General features: G+C 40.7%; 2 protein-coding genes across 2 annotated transcripts in view; both read right to left on the bottom strand.

Moving 5' to 3' along the window:
- Positions 1 to 3,414: 3,414 nt before the first annotated feature.
- LOC111345930 (uncharacterized) lies at positions 3,415 to 4,002 on the bottom strand. The gene has a single exon (XM_022953217.1). It carries the CDS (start codon positions 4,000 to 4,002, stop codon positions 3,415 to 3,417), a length of 588 nt encoding a protein of 195 aa, XP_022808952.1.
- A 4,863-nt stretch (positions 4,003 to 8,865) lies between these two features.
- The window catches only part of LOC148717973 (uncharacterized), a 2,994-nt gene continuing 27 nt past the window's right edge, over positions 8,866 to 11,832 (bottom strand). The window contains exons 1-3 of the mRNA XM_088742435.1: positions 11,268 to 11,832; positions 10,104 to 11,162; positions 8,866 to 9,320 (exon numbers count right to left, since the gene is read on the bottom strand). The exon at positions 11,268 to 11,832 is cut by the window's right edge and continues 27 nt beyond it. Coding sequence (XP_088598561.1) covers positions 8,866 to 9,320; positions 10,104 to 11,162; positions 11,268 to 11,832 — 2,079 coding nt within the window. The remainder of the gene's footprint in view (positions 9,321 to 10,103; positions 11,163 to 11,267) is intronic.

Below are 11,832 nucleotides of genomic sequence, written 5' to 3'. Positions count from 1 at the left end.
ATAACTTATCGCCAGGCAATCTAAAGAAACGACACCATACTGCGCGGACTGCCTTGGCACGGGAAATTAAGAAGGAAAGTGACGGGCAGAAGTCCAGGTGGAATTTCTTCGAAACGTTAAGTTACATGGAAGAAGACGTTCTCCGTTCGCTAAGGGCAAAAGAAGAAAATGAGTGGACGGAGAACGAGACAGAGCAGCTGATAGAGTACTATAAACAAAATGACATCCTATGGAATCACAGCCTCTCATCCTACCGGGACAGAAACTTGAAGGAACTGAGCTACACAAAGCTATCGGAGCTTCTCCCTGGTAAAAGCCACGACGACATTAAAAGTCGGTAGAAAGTGCTCAAGACCATTTTTAACCGAGAGGTTAAAAAAGAAGAAGACAGCAAGGTCAGTGGAACCGGTAGGGACACCGTATGCACATCGCAGTGGAAATATTTGAAATCTTTGATGTTTATCAAGGGGAGTGACGACGTCAACCCTGCTATTTCAACACTTGATCCTACAGAAAATGAGAGACCGGCAAAGAAAATTAAAGCTGAGAAGGCGAAAGATATTGAAGAGGTAGCTATACGCGTTTCATTTACTGTACTTTTGTGACGCATCGAGGTAGAGCGCTGTTAAATAACTCTTCCTATTTCACTCTTCACCGTCACTCTCGTAAGTAATTGTCAATCACTGTTATTATTATTGTATAAGGTAAAACTGGATCTTTATAAAGAAGCCATTAAGTGCCTGCAGACCCCTCTGCCACTTGCAATTGGTCAGCTTCAGTCCAATGTTTTTTAGTGCGTGTCCAAAGTAGTTTTTAAGTCAATTTATAATTAGTTGTCGTTCTCTGTGGGAAGAGACTAGGATTGGGAACAAAGATGTAATTCTTCTCGCCAAAATCTTTATTTTTCCAAAATTTTTTTCTGCAATTAGATCGAAGGAGACTCTACTCACTAAGTACTTGCTGCAGAAATTCGTGATTGAAGGCATCAAATTGAATCGAGATTTAACTTTGTTTTTCTTTATTCATTTCATTAGTATTCCTCAACTGATTAAAGACAATATAATTAAAAACGAGCGTTAAAAAATATGAACGACGTTTCGACCGCTCCACGGTCATTTTCAAGTTAGAGTTCATGAGTAAATTTCCGCATATATACGATTTCTGAAACAATGGAATGAAGGTAAGAGCTAAGTATTTACAAATAAACAATAAAGCTAATAACTAATGTCAAAGTGCAAAACTGAAGTGTAAATAAGCGGTGAGAAGGATGGAAATTGATTAATATGAAGTGTTAAGCAAACAGTTTCGCCGCGCGAATAGAATCGCTCTGTTTGTTCAATTTTGGCATAGGAAATGCTCAAACAAGTTCGATTGTTTGACTTTCGAAATTTTTTTTTTCGGGACCGTAAGCCAAAATTGAACAAACAGAGCGATTCTATTCGCACAAAGCTGTTTGCTTAACACTTCCTATTCATTAATTTTCTTCCTTTTCACCGCTTATTTACACTTCATTTTTGCACTTTGTTATTAGTTATTAGCTCTATTGTTTATAGGTAAATACTTAGCTTTTACCTTCATTCCATTGTTTCAGAAATCGTATTTATGCGGAAATTTACTCATGAACTCTAACTTGAAAATGACTGTAGAGCGGTCAAAACGTCGTTCATATTTTTTATCGCTCGTTTTTATCACTAAATCATCTCTTTGACTGAGCTATTTTTATAAGTTTTCCTTTACTTTTTAAATTAAAAGTTTCTTTTTTTGTTATACTGGCGTAATTCAAGGGGCACAACATGGTTTATCTAGACGTGTGCCTCTTTTCCCCTTAAATAAAGTGATTGATTGTTTGATCGATTGAATGATCGGAAAGCACCCTCACGAAGAATAATCTTGTTGCATCGAGAATACTCCGAGTAGCATTTGTTGCAAAGTGCAAAAAGCGAGCAAAAGGCCCAAAACCTGGAGAATCCGACCACTCTTTTACTCAAACAAAAATTCACAACTGTAACTTAAAAAAAAAAGGGCTCTGAGTGTAATATTTACTTATAAGTGATTTTGCCAGATGTAAAGTAAAACGGACAATTGCGGTTGTATCTCGCGTAACCGTTCCACGTACTCAATGCGAGGCTGCTTCTGCAGTAAAGAGTAGTAAAATTATTGACTTGTAATTTTTATTGCCAGACCGACTTGGATTCAGTTGCTTTTTAGTTGCAAAAGGATTACTGTACAATCTGGGTTCACTATCGCAAAAGTTCGGACTGTTAAAATTCGACCGGCCAAAAACGGGTAGTGTCTGAGCAAAAGCATGTTTGACCGGACAACGTGACCGGCGACTTCCCGTTACTTATTTGCAGCCTTGGACAGAGATCACGCATTTGTCTTTTAACTGCGTTAGCTGATGTTTGATCTCTGAGGGGCAAACTCACTCGTGCAACGCTGCTGTCTTCCTTGTTTTTCTCTCTCTTGTGCCAAAGGAAAAGCTCTGAATGGTTTTGGTAATGGTAGAATTAATACGTATGATGCACGATCCTCGCAGTAGATAGCGCTATCTACTGCGAGGATCGTGCATCATACGTATCTAATACCGCAGTTCAAAATATAAGAACTTCTTATATTCATTGTATCTCGTTTATCACTTTCACGGGTTTATTACGAATCAACTTAACGGCCTGCTCCCAGTTGGCTTGTTAGCTCAATTGGTAGAGCGCTGCACTAGTATCGCAGAGGTCAGTGGTTCGAGTCCCGTACAGGCCTGATTTTTTTCAGGTCTGATTTTCGCTATTGCATAAATAGCGCTATCTACTGCGAGGATCGTGCATCATACGTATCTAATACCGCAATTCAAAATGTAAGAACTTCTTATATTCATTGTATCTCGGTAGAATTAATCATTGCCAAGGGATAATCAAGTCGAGTAAAGATGGAACGCAGTCTAATGCATTCTTGATTGAAGGCTTCAGTTGTTGAAGATAGACCATATGAACGATGGATCATTGTTTTGAGCAAGCAATCTTTATAGCGCTTGTCTGTGTAGCTTTTAAAATGCAGCGACAAGCCAGTGTTTGTTGGCTTTCTATAAACTAGTGTGTCGATCTATGTTCGGTTCCTGATTACTTCGATGCTGATAAAGGAAATCTTGTTGTGAATAGGAAGCTCCATCGTAAAAGACAGGCTGAGGTGGAGGCTATTAAGAATAGTGAGAAGTTCAACTCCAGCATCGGTGTTGGGCATTCTGGCCATGGTATCTTCAACATATCTCTTGTATAAGGTGGGCATCACGCCATCGTGGGTAAGCTTGTCCTCAAGATAACAGAGGAAGACATTCGCCATTAGAGGGCCAAGGAGTGAACCCACCCATAGCAAGACCGTCGATTTGTTCATACAGTTGGCCATTGAATTGGAAGAGCTCAGTGGTTAGCGGTGAGAGGCGATCTTGAGGAGTTTTGTGAGTTGATCGTTTTGCAGGTTAAGGTCATAAGTTTGGTTAAACCAATCATCGACAAACGCTTTTTCGACTAAGATGTTGATGGTTCCATTTAAAGGAAAGTTAGTAAAGAGGGCTGTGACATCATAAGGGACCAGTATGTCGTCTTCGCCGATAGGTGAGTTGCGGATTTCTTCGGAGAAGCGAATGGCATCGGTAATCGTAAAATCATTCATGGAGAGTGGTTTCAGTTTTTCTTCCAACCATTTAGACAAGTTGTAGTCATACGTTCCTGTTTCCGATAAAATCGGCCTCATACTAAGATTGGCTTTGTGGGTCTTCAGAAGGCCACAAAGATGAGCAGGTCTGGAACCCTTCGGTGAGAGTGAATCGGCGATGTTCTGAAGTAACACTTCACGTAGGATCATGTTGACATCTTTCTCCTCTTTAAGAAGCGGATGAAAGTGCTTTGGTGGACGACAATGGGATTTTGCTCGCTTTTCATCAGCACGCAAGAGCTTGGAAGAATCATCAATTGAAGCTGCACTTAAGAGGCGTGTGTACCCAGCCTTGTCCATCACGACTCCTGAGCCTTTGTCAGGTCTTGTAATAACAATGTCATCACGTTTCTTTAGACGATTGAGAGCTTTTACCAATGCCTTGGGTGGATTAGGGCTGGTACGTTAAATGTAGTTAAGTGCAATGGAACGTAGTGTCGAGCTTTCTAATGCTTTCTTGGCGGGATCTTCCAATGAGGGCTCTATTTTCTCTGTTAGCTCGATACCTTCATCAGCGTATTGTTGAACATAAAAACTCTGCGATCGGTGAACACTTTTCGACAGCTCATGGGGATACAAACCTCCTCAAAGAAAGCCAATTCCGCATTCTAAAAAGTGCTAAGGAAAATTTGACTGTCTTGTTTATGAGATGCTTTTCATCAAGCAGCGCAATCCCACAGGTCTTCTAATACCAACTCTTCACGCATACTAAGGTACCCCGGGTAAACTCATCGACTTGACTAGATCGTCGATACTGTCCATCTTCACTGCTTTCAATGGATTTTTACAAATATCCTTTTACCCGGGGTACCTTAATATGCGTGAAGAGTTGGTATTAGAAGACTATGGGGAGGACCCGTTAAGAGAGATTTGACTAGGTTCCAGGTTGACCGCGCATTAACGGTCTCTCAGCTGCACAAGAAGTTCGGTAAAAACTTCATGGAAGGCAGCCATATATGTTGCATATGTATATTACGCTTATAGTTTATGTACGCCTAAGTGTAATGCAACCTAACACAGCTATGCATGGCTATACAGCTATACAGGACGATACACAGCTGCAGGGCTATACACAGCTATATAGGGCTACCCGCAGCTATACAGGACTATACACAGCTATACAAGGCTATACACAACTATACACGGCTATACACTGCTATGCAAGGCTATACACAGCTATACAGGGCTATAAACAGCTATACAAGGCTATATACAGCTATACAAGGCTATACACAGCTATACAGGGCTACACACAGCTATACAGGGCTATACACAGCTATACAGAGCTATACACAGCTGTACAAAGCTATACACAGCTATACAGGGCTATACACAGCTATACACGGCTATACACAGCTATACACGGCTATACACAGCTATACAGGGCTATACACAGCTATACAGAGCTATACACAGCTGTACAAAGCTATACACAGCTATACAGGGCTATACACAGCTATACACGGCTATACACAGCTATACACGGCTATACACTGCTATGCAAGGCTATACACAGCTATACAGGGCTATAAACAGCTATACAAGGCTATATACAGCTATACAAGGCTATACACAGCTATACAGGGCTACACACAGCTATACAGGGCTATACACAGCTATACAGAGCTATACACAGCTGTACAAAGCTATACACAGCTATACAGGGCTATACACAGCTATACACGGCTATACACAGCTATACACGGCTATACACAGCTATACAGGGCTATACACAGCTATACAGGGCTATACAGATCTATACAGGGCTGTACAGAGCTATACAAGGTTATACACAGCTAACACGGCTATACAGAGGTATACACGGCTATACACAGCTATAAAGGGCTATACACAGCTATACAGGGCTATACACAGCTGTACAAGGCTATACAAGGCTATACACAGCTATACACGGTTATACACAGCTACGCAGGGCTATACTCAGCTATACAGGGCTATATACAGCTATCCAACGCTACACATAGCTATACACGGCTATACGCAGCTATACACGGCTATACAGAGCTATACACGGCTATACACAGCTATAAAGGGCTGTACACAGCTATACAGGGCTATACACAGCTATACAAGGCTATACACAGCTATACAGAGCTATACAGGGCTATACACAGCTATACAGGGCTATACACAGCTATACAGGGCTATACAGAGCTATACAGGGTTATACAGAGCTATACAGGGCTATAGCAGCTATACACGGCTATACAGGGCTATACACAGCTATACAGGGCTATACACAGCTATACAGGGCTATACACAGCTATACGGGGCTATACACAGCTATACAGGGCTATACACAGCTGTACAGGGCTATGCACAGCAATATAGGGCTACACGCAGCCATACATGGCTATACACAGCTATACACGGCTATACACGGTTACACGCAGCTATACATGGCTATACACAGCTCTACAGGGCTATACAGGGCTAAACAAGGCTATACACAGCTATACGAGGCTATACACAGCTATACAAGGCTATACACGGGTATATACAGCTATACACGGCTATACAAGGCTATACGCAGCTATACAGGGCTATACACAGCTATACGAGGCTATACACAGCTATACAAGGCTATACACGGGTATATACAGCTATACACGGCTATACACAGCTATACAAGGCTATACGCAGCTATACAGGGCTATACACAGCTATACGAGGCTATACACAGCTATACAAGGCTATACACGGGTATATACAGCTATACACGGCTATACACAGCTATACAAGGCTATACGCAGCTATACAGGGCTATACACAGCTATACGAGGCTATACACAGCCATACAAGGCTATACACGGGTATATACAGCTATACACGGCTATACACAGCTATACAAGGCTATACGCAGCTATACAGGGCTATACACAGCTATACGAGGCTATACACAGCTATACAAGGCTATACACGGGTATATACAGCTATACACGGCTATACACAGCTATACAAGGCTATACGCAGCTATACAGGGCTATACACAGCTATACGAGGCTATACACAGCTTATCAAATTCTACTAAATGTAAAGAGCTTATTATGTATAAAAAAGGTCACACTGCCGAGGCTTACAAAAGTATTTTTGGCATACCTCAGACTAGTACAATAACCATTCTTGGTCTCACGTTTCAGCCGAACTGCAAATTCAGTACTCACCTAAAAGAAAAGTTAGGTAAAGCTAATAAAGGGTTATACGTTATCAGATGCCTCCGCAAGGAAGGATGTAGCCAAGCAGAAGTAGATGTTTTATTTAATTCCATTGTCCTACCTAATATCACTTATGCTCTATCTGTGCATGGGGCCTCTGAGTCAGAGCTAACTATAGCCCAGCAGTTTTTAGATCGTTGTTTTAAACGTAAATACATATCTAAGAAATTAGTGATAGGTGACTTACTTAAAACGCAAGATCACAAAATTTGTCGCAAGGTTTCAACTATCCTGAGCCATCCTCTTAGAGCCTACTTCCCTGAGACCAAGATCACGAGGTATAATTTGAGAAATAAATCCCCTGTCATGCCCGCTATTCGCACAAACCGTTTTAAGAATACATTTTTTAATAGAATTGTTTTTAAGTATAATGTAGCTTTGTGAAAGTGTACTTCCTGTATTAGATGTAACATAAGATATGTAATTTTATCTTTTGAACAATAAAGACACACAGACACACACACAGACAAGGCTATACACGGGTATATACAGCTATACACGGCTATACACAGCTATACAAGGCTATACGCAGCTATACAGGGCTATACACAGCTATACGAGGCTATACACAGCTATACAAGGCTATACACGGGTATATACAGCTATACACGGCTATACACAGCTATACAAGGCTATACGCAGCTATACAGGGCTATACACAGCTATACGAGGCTATACACAGCTATAGAAGGCTATACACGGGTATATACAGCTATACACGGCTATACACAGCTATACAAGGCTATACGCAGCTATACAGGGCTATACACAGCTATACAAGGCTATACACGGCTATACACAGCTATACAAGGCTATACGCAGCTATACAGGGCTATACACAGCTATACGAGGCTATACACAGCTGTACAAGGCTATACACGGCTATATACAGCTATACACGGCTATACACAGCTATACAAGGCTATACGCAGCTATACAGGGCTATACACAGCTATACGGAGGTATACAGTGCTAGGGTGTAGAGTTGTAGTAAGGGTAGTAAAGCGTGGAAATTTTAGTGAATGTAGTAGGTGTCATAAGCATATGATGTGTAGTAGATAGAAGAAGTGTAATTCGTGCCGTAAAGTGGTATGGGTTTATCATCTTGTGTTGATGTGCATATATTGATAAGTATTAACTAATCATAAAAATCGCATTTAAACTAAAAAATATTCTGCGGGTGCCAAACCCTTTTATTAAACAACGGTGGAATAATCTTGGCAACAGTTTTGAAGTGTATCCTACATCATACGTTGTAATATTTATTCTATTTTTAACTTTATCTTTTTGCGTGTAAAAGCGCTGAAGACTGAGAAGTGGAAGTAACTAAACCGAAATATATTTTCAATGAAAATTTAGCGATAAACCTGAAAATTATCTTTTCTTCAATTGCAAGCTGAGAAGTTATGGAAATAACTAGTGAATTTTGATAATGGATCTACAACAATAATTGTTCATTTCTCGGATTGCTTGTCCTGTGCTGAGCAATTTAGCAGCAATTCATGAAGAAAAGTATAAAATCTTAATTAAACTCGTGTTATTGATATGTTACTCATTTTCCGATCTTGCACTCGCCAGCCGCCATAAAGCCTCCGCTCGTCTTTTCTTGTATTCAAGCTTTCCGCTAACTTGTGCAAGGGATGTTTTGCTTAAATCCAAGGCTTTATGTTTGGGAGAAGCATTTTCTATAACATAGTTATACAAAATACAAATGTTTTCTTTCGTGGATGTTAAGTTTAAAGACAAAAGAAATGACTCCATCATATCTAGTAGGCAGCTCTCAAGCTGACTCCATCCCGCAATATTTTCAGCAGTGTTTTCTCTTAAATATTAAGTTCCTCGACGCCTTTTAATTGAAGGTGGGGTCGAGAGCACGGATTTTCTTTTATCCTTGCTGGCCTTTCTCTTTCGCTGGGGTCGAGACTGTTTATCCCAAGGCTGTTCTGGCAATTATAGCACTTGCAACCTTTGCATCCCTAACCAGCTGCAAAACAGGGGCATTTGGCTCTCCAATAGCTGTATCAAACGTACCTTGTCTCCTGAATTCCTGCGCCCTTTCGACAAATGCCTCTCGATCTTCATTTGGAAAGAAAGCTAGAAGTTCTTCGTCAAATTTCATTATTTCTTCCACAAACAACTGACGCATGGTAATTGTGTCTTCATCTTCAGATTTACAAAGACCAACGGACTTCAGATAATTTAATATCTCGGGCTGTTCTGGGTTACAGATAGGACATAACATGCGAGCTACGCTTCGAAAAGCGCAGTCTCCATCTCTTGCCACTTTATCAACTTTTAGATTAAACCCTGCAAGATTTCTGGATAGGGAACGATCGTGTTCTGCGATAGTTTGGTCACTCTCATCTCCCTCATTCTCAATATCTTGGTAATGGTAATGGTAATGGTAATGGCTTATTAGATATGAATTCGGCACTAAAATGAAATACTTCAATATTCACAAGAAATTACGAAAAATATTTACAAATTAAATGAGACTATATAATTAAAAATTTTGCCGGGGGACTGGATTACCGGCTCACAAGATTCTATTAACAAATTATTACAAATGTGATATAAGTCTGTTGCGATAATTCATTAAGCTTTGACGTCATTGCGGGAAAAAACTTATTTGAAATCGTTTTGTCCTACATTTAAAAAGAGTCAAGTTATTGCTGGAGCGCAGCTGGCGGCCGTGTGCATCTAGTCTTTTCTGTGGAATTAATGATGACAACTATGAGTTTTTAATTTTCTTGAACTCTTCGAGGCAAAGACGTTCCCTATTTTCTTCCAGTGTGGGGTAATTCAAAACATTACATGTAGTTCTGTAAGAAATTAGTGGTTCGATTATCCTGAAAGCTCTTCTTTGTATCTGTTCTAAATTGTCCACAAGGTAAGATGGAAGGTTAGAATGCCATATCGGGCATGCGTACTCCAAAACAGAACGTATTAGAGCAGTATAGACACTTAGTAAATCCTTGGATGGAAGGCCATTGCGGCGCAGGACACGAAGGATATTAAGTCGCTAAGCAGCTTTCTTTGTAATGCTAACAATGTGACTACGCCATTTTAGATCATCCTGAATGAGCACTCCTAGGAGCTTGTGACTTTCTACTACTTCGATTGAGGTGTTATTAATAGTCAACTGTAATAGAGTGGGAGGGTTACGTAAGAAGCATATTCTGAGTTCTTTGCACTTTTTTGGGTTCAATTTCATGTAATTTGAAGAACACCAGGTGGATATATCATCCAGGGTGGTTTGGATAGTTGATGAACCTTCTCGAGGTAGAACTTCAGCAATGGTTAGGTCATCAACGTACTTCCAGAATGAACTCGTTGGAGTAAGCTCATTCACCATAACTAAAAATAGTATCGGACCCAATTTAGTCCCTTGTGGAACCCGAGCGTTTACATACGACCAGTCAGAGAAGGAATCAATAATCTCGACTCGTTGTCTTCTATCGGATACAAAACTACAAATCCAAGGTAATAAGTACCTACGTACCCCTAGGTTAATACGTTTGAGCATTAGAATGTTGATATTTATTCTATCGAAGGCTTTACTGAAGTCCAGCATACAAATACGCAAAGTGTTACCAGGGGTATCGAGGCTAGATAGCCATTCGTGGAGCATATCCATGAGACATAGGGTTGTAGATCTGCCTTTCAAGCCACCAAACTGGCATGGATCAATTTTACTATGGATATCTTCGAGGACCCAGCATGCGACGAATTCCTCTAATACTTTAGAGAGGCATGGTGTGAGTGAGATAGGCCGGAAGTCACTGACGGATCTCGGTACAGACTCTTTGGGAACAGGTGTTATGTTCGCAGCCTTCCAGATGACTGGAACAATACCCGAAGCTAAACTTGAGTTAAACAGGTTTGCAACTGGGTCAGCAAACTCAAAAGCGAATTCTCTAAGGATGCGTGCAGGGATGTTATCTGGCCCTGTAGCTTTAGATGGATTTAGCTTGAGCAGTTTTTGACACACTTGTGGTGGGCTGATGAAAGGTGCTCTCTCAGAGCATGGTAAGTAGGCTGCGAGTTTGCATGGATCTAAAGCAGGAATGTCCTCATTTACAGAAAGGAGGAACTTATTTAAGTCATTAACCAGCTCGTCAGGAGATTTAGTCACTCCATCGATAACAAAACTGTTAGTAGAGGTAGTTGATGAACAGGATCTACCATAGACTTTGTTAACGTAGTTCCACCATTTTCGAGAGTCTGTTGTTTTCAGGTGTTAGATTTTCTCCGAGTAGAATTGTTTCTTTCTTTGTGTAATAGATGTTCGCACCTTGTCACGGTAAATACGCCATAAATGGTGATCACCACTATGATAGGCAGCTTGACGCTCTAATATTAGGTGTTTAAGAGAAGCCGTCATCCACGGCTTGTCTCTGTGATGAAGTTTAACAGTTCGCTCCGGGAAGAAACAGTCAATAGCTTGAGAAATATTTGATGTGAATGTAGAGGCTGTTATGATGTTAGAAGAATCAGTAAGCCAAATCTGGGAGGTTAACAATCTTCCAAAGGCATCAAGTCCTGAGCGTGGGAAGCGACGTAGTCGACGTGTTGCTTTGGGTGGATGATTAATAGGATGGTGGTGGCTGGAATGCCAAACAAGGGCATTGTGATCAGAGGTGCCAATAGGAGCCAAAACTGTCGGTTTACTATAGTAAGAATGCATGTTTGTGATAATCAAGTCCAAAATTGCAGAACCCCTTGTTGGTTGGTCAACTAATTGAGTTAAGTTGTGGTTGTTGAGTAGATCTGAAATATCCAGGTTGTTAAAATCACCAAACAATGTTATCCCACAGTCGGGATGTTCACTACGAACAGAGTCCAATGTTTCGATTAAATAGTTTGTGGCGTTACGTTGATCTTGGGCGTTGCT

This window comes from Stylophora pistillata, chromosome 13 (assembly GCF_964205215.1).
Source record: "Stylophora pistillata chromosome 13, jaStyPist1.2, whole genome shotgun sequence".
Taxonomy (NCBI): domain Eukaryota; kingdom Metazoa; phylum Cnidaria; class Anthozoa; order Scleractinia; family Pocilloporidae; genus Stylophora; species Stylophora pistillata.
Note: the sequence above shows the minus strand (reverse complement) of the source record. Positions and strands in the feature narration are given on the sequence as shown.

Excerpts from the sequence above, each read along its gene's own strand:
- LOC111345930 (XM_022953217.1), bottom strand. The coding sequence starts at position 4,002 with ATGGACAAGGCTGGGTACACACGCCTCTTAAGTGCAGCTTCAATTGAT.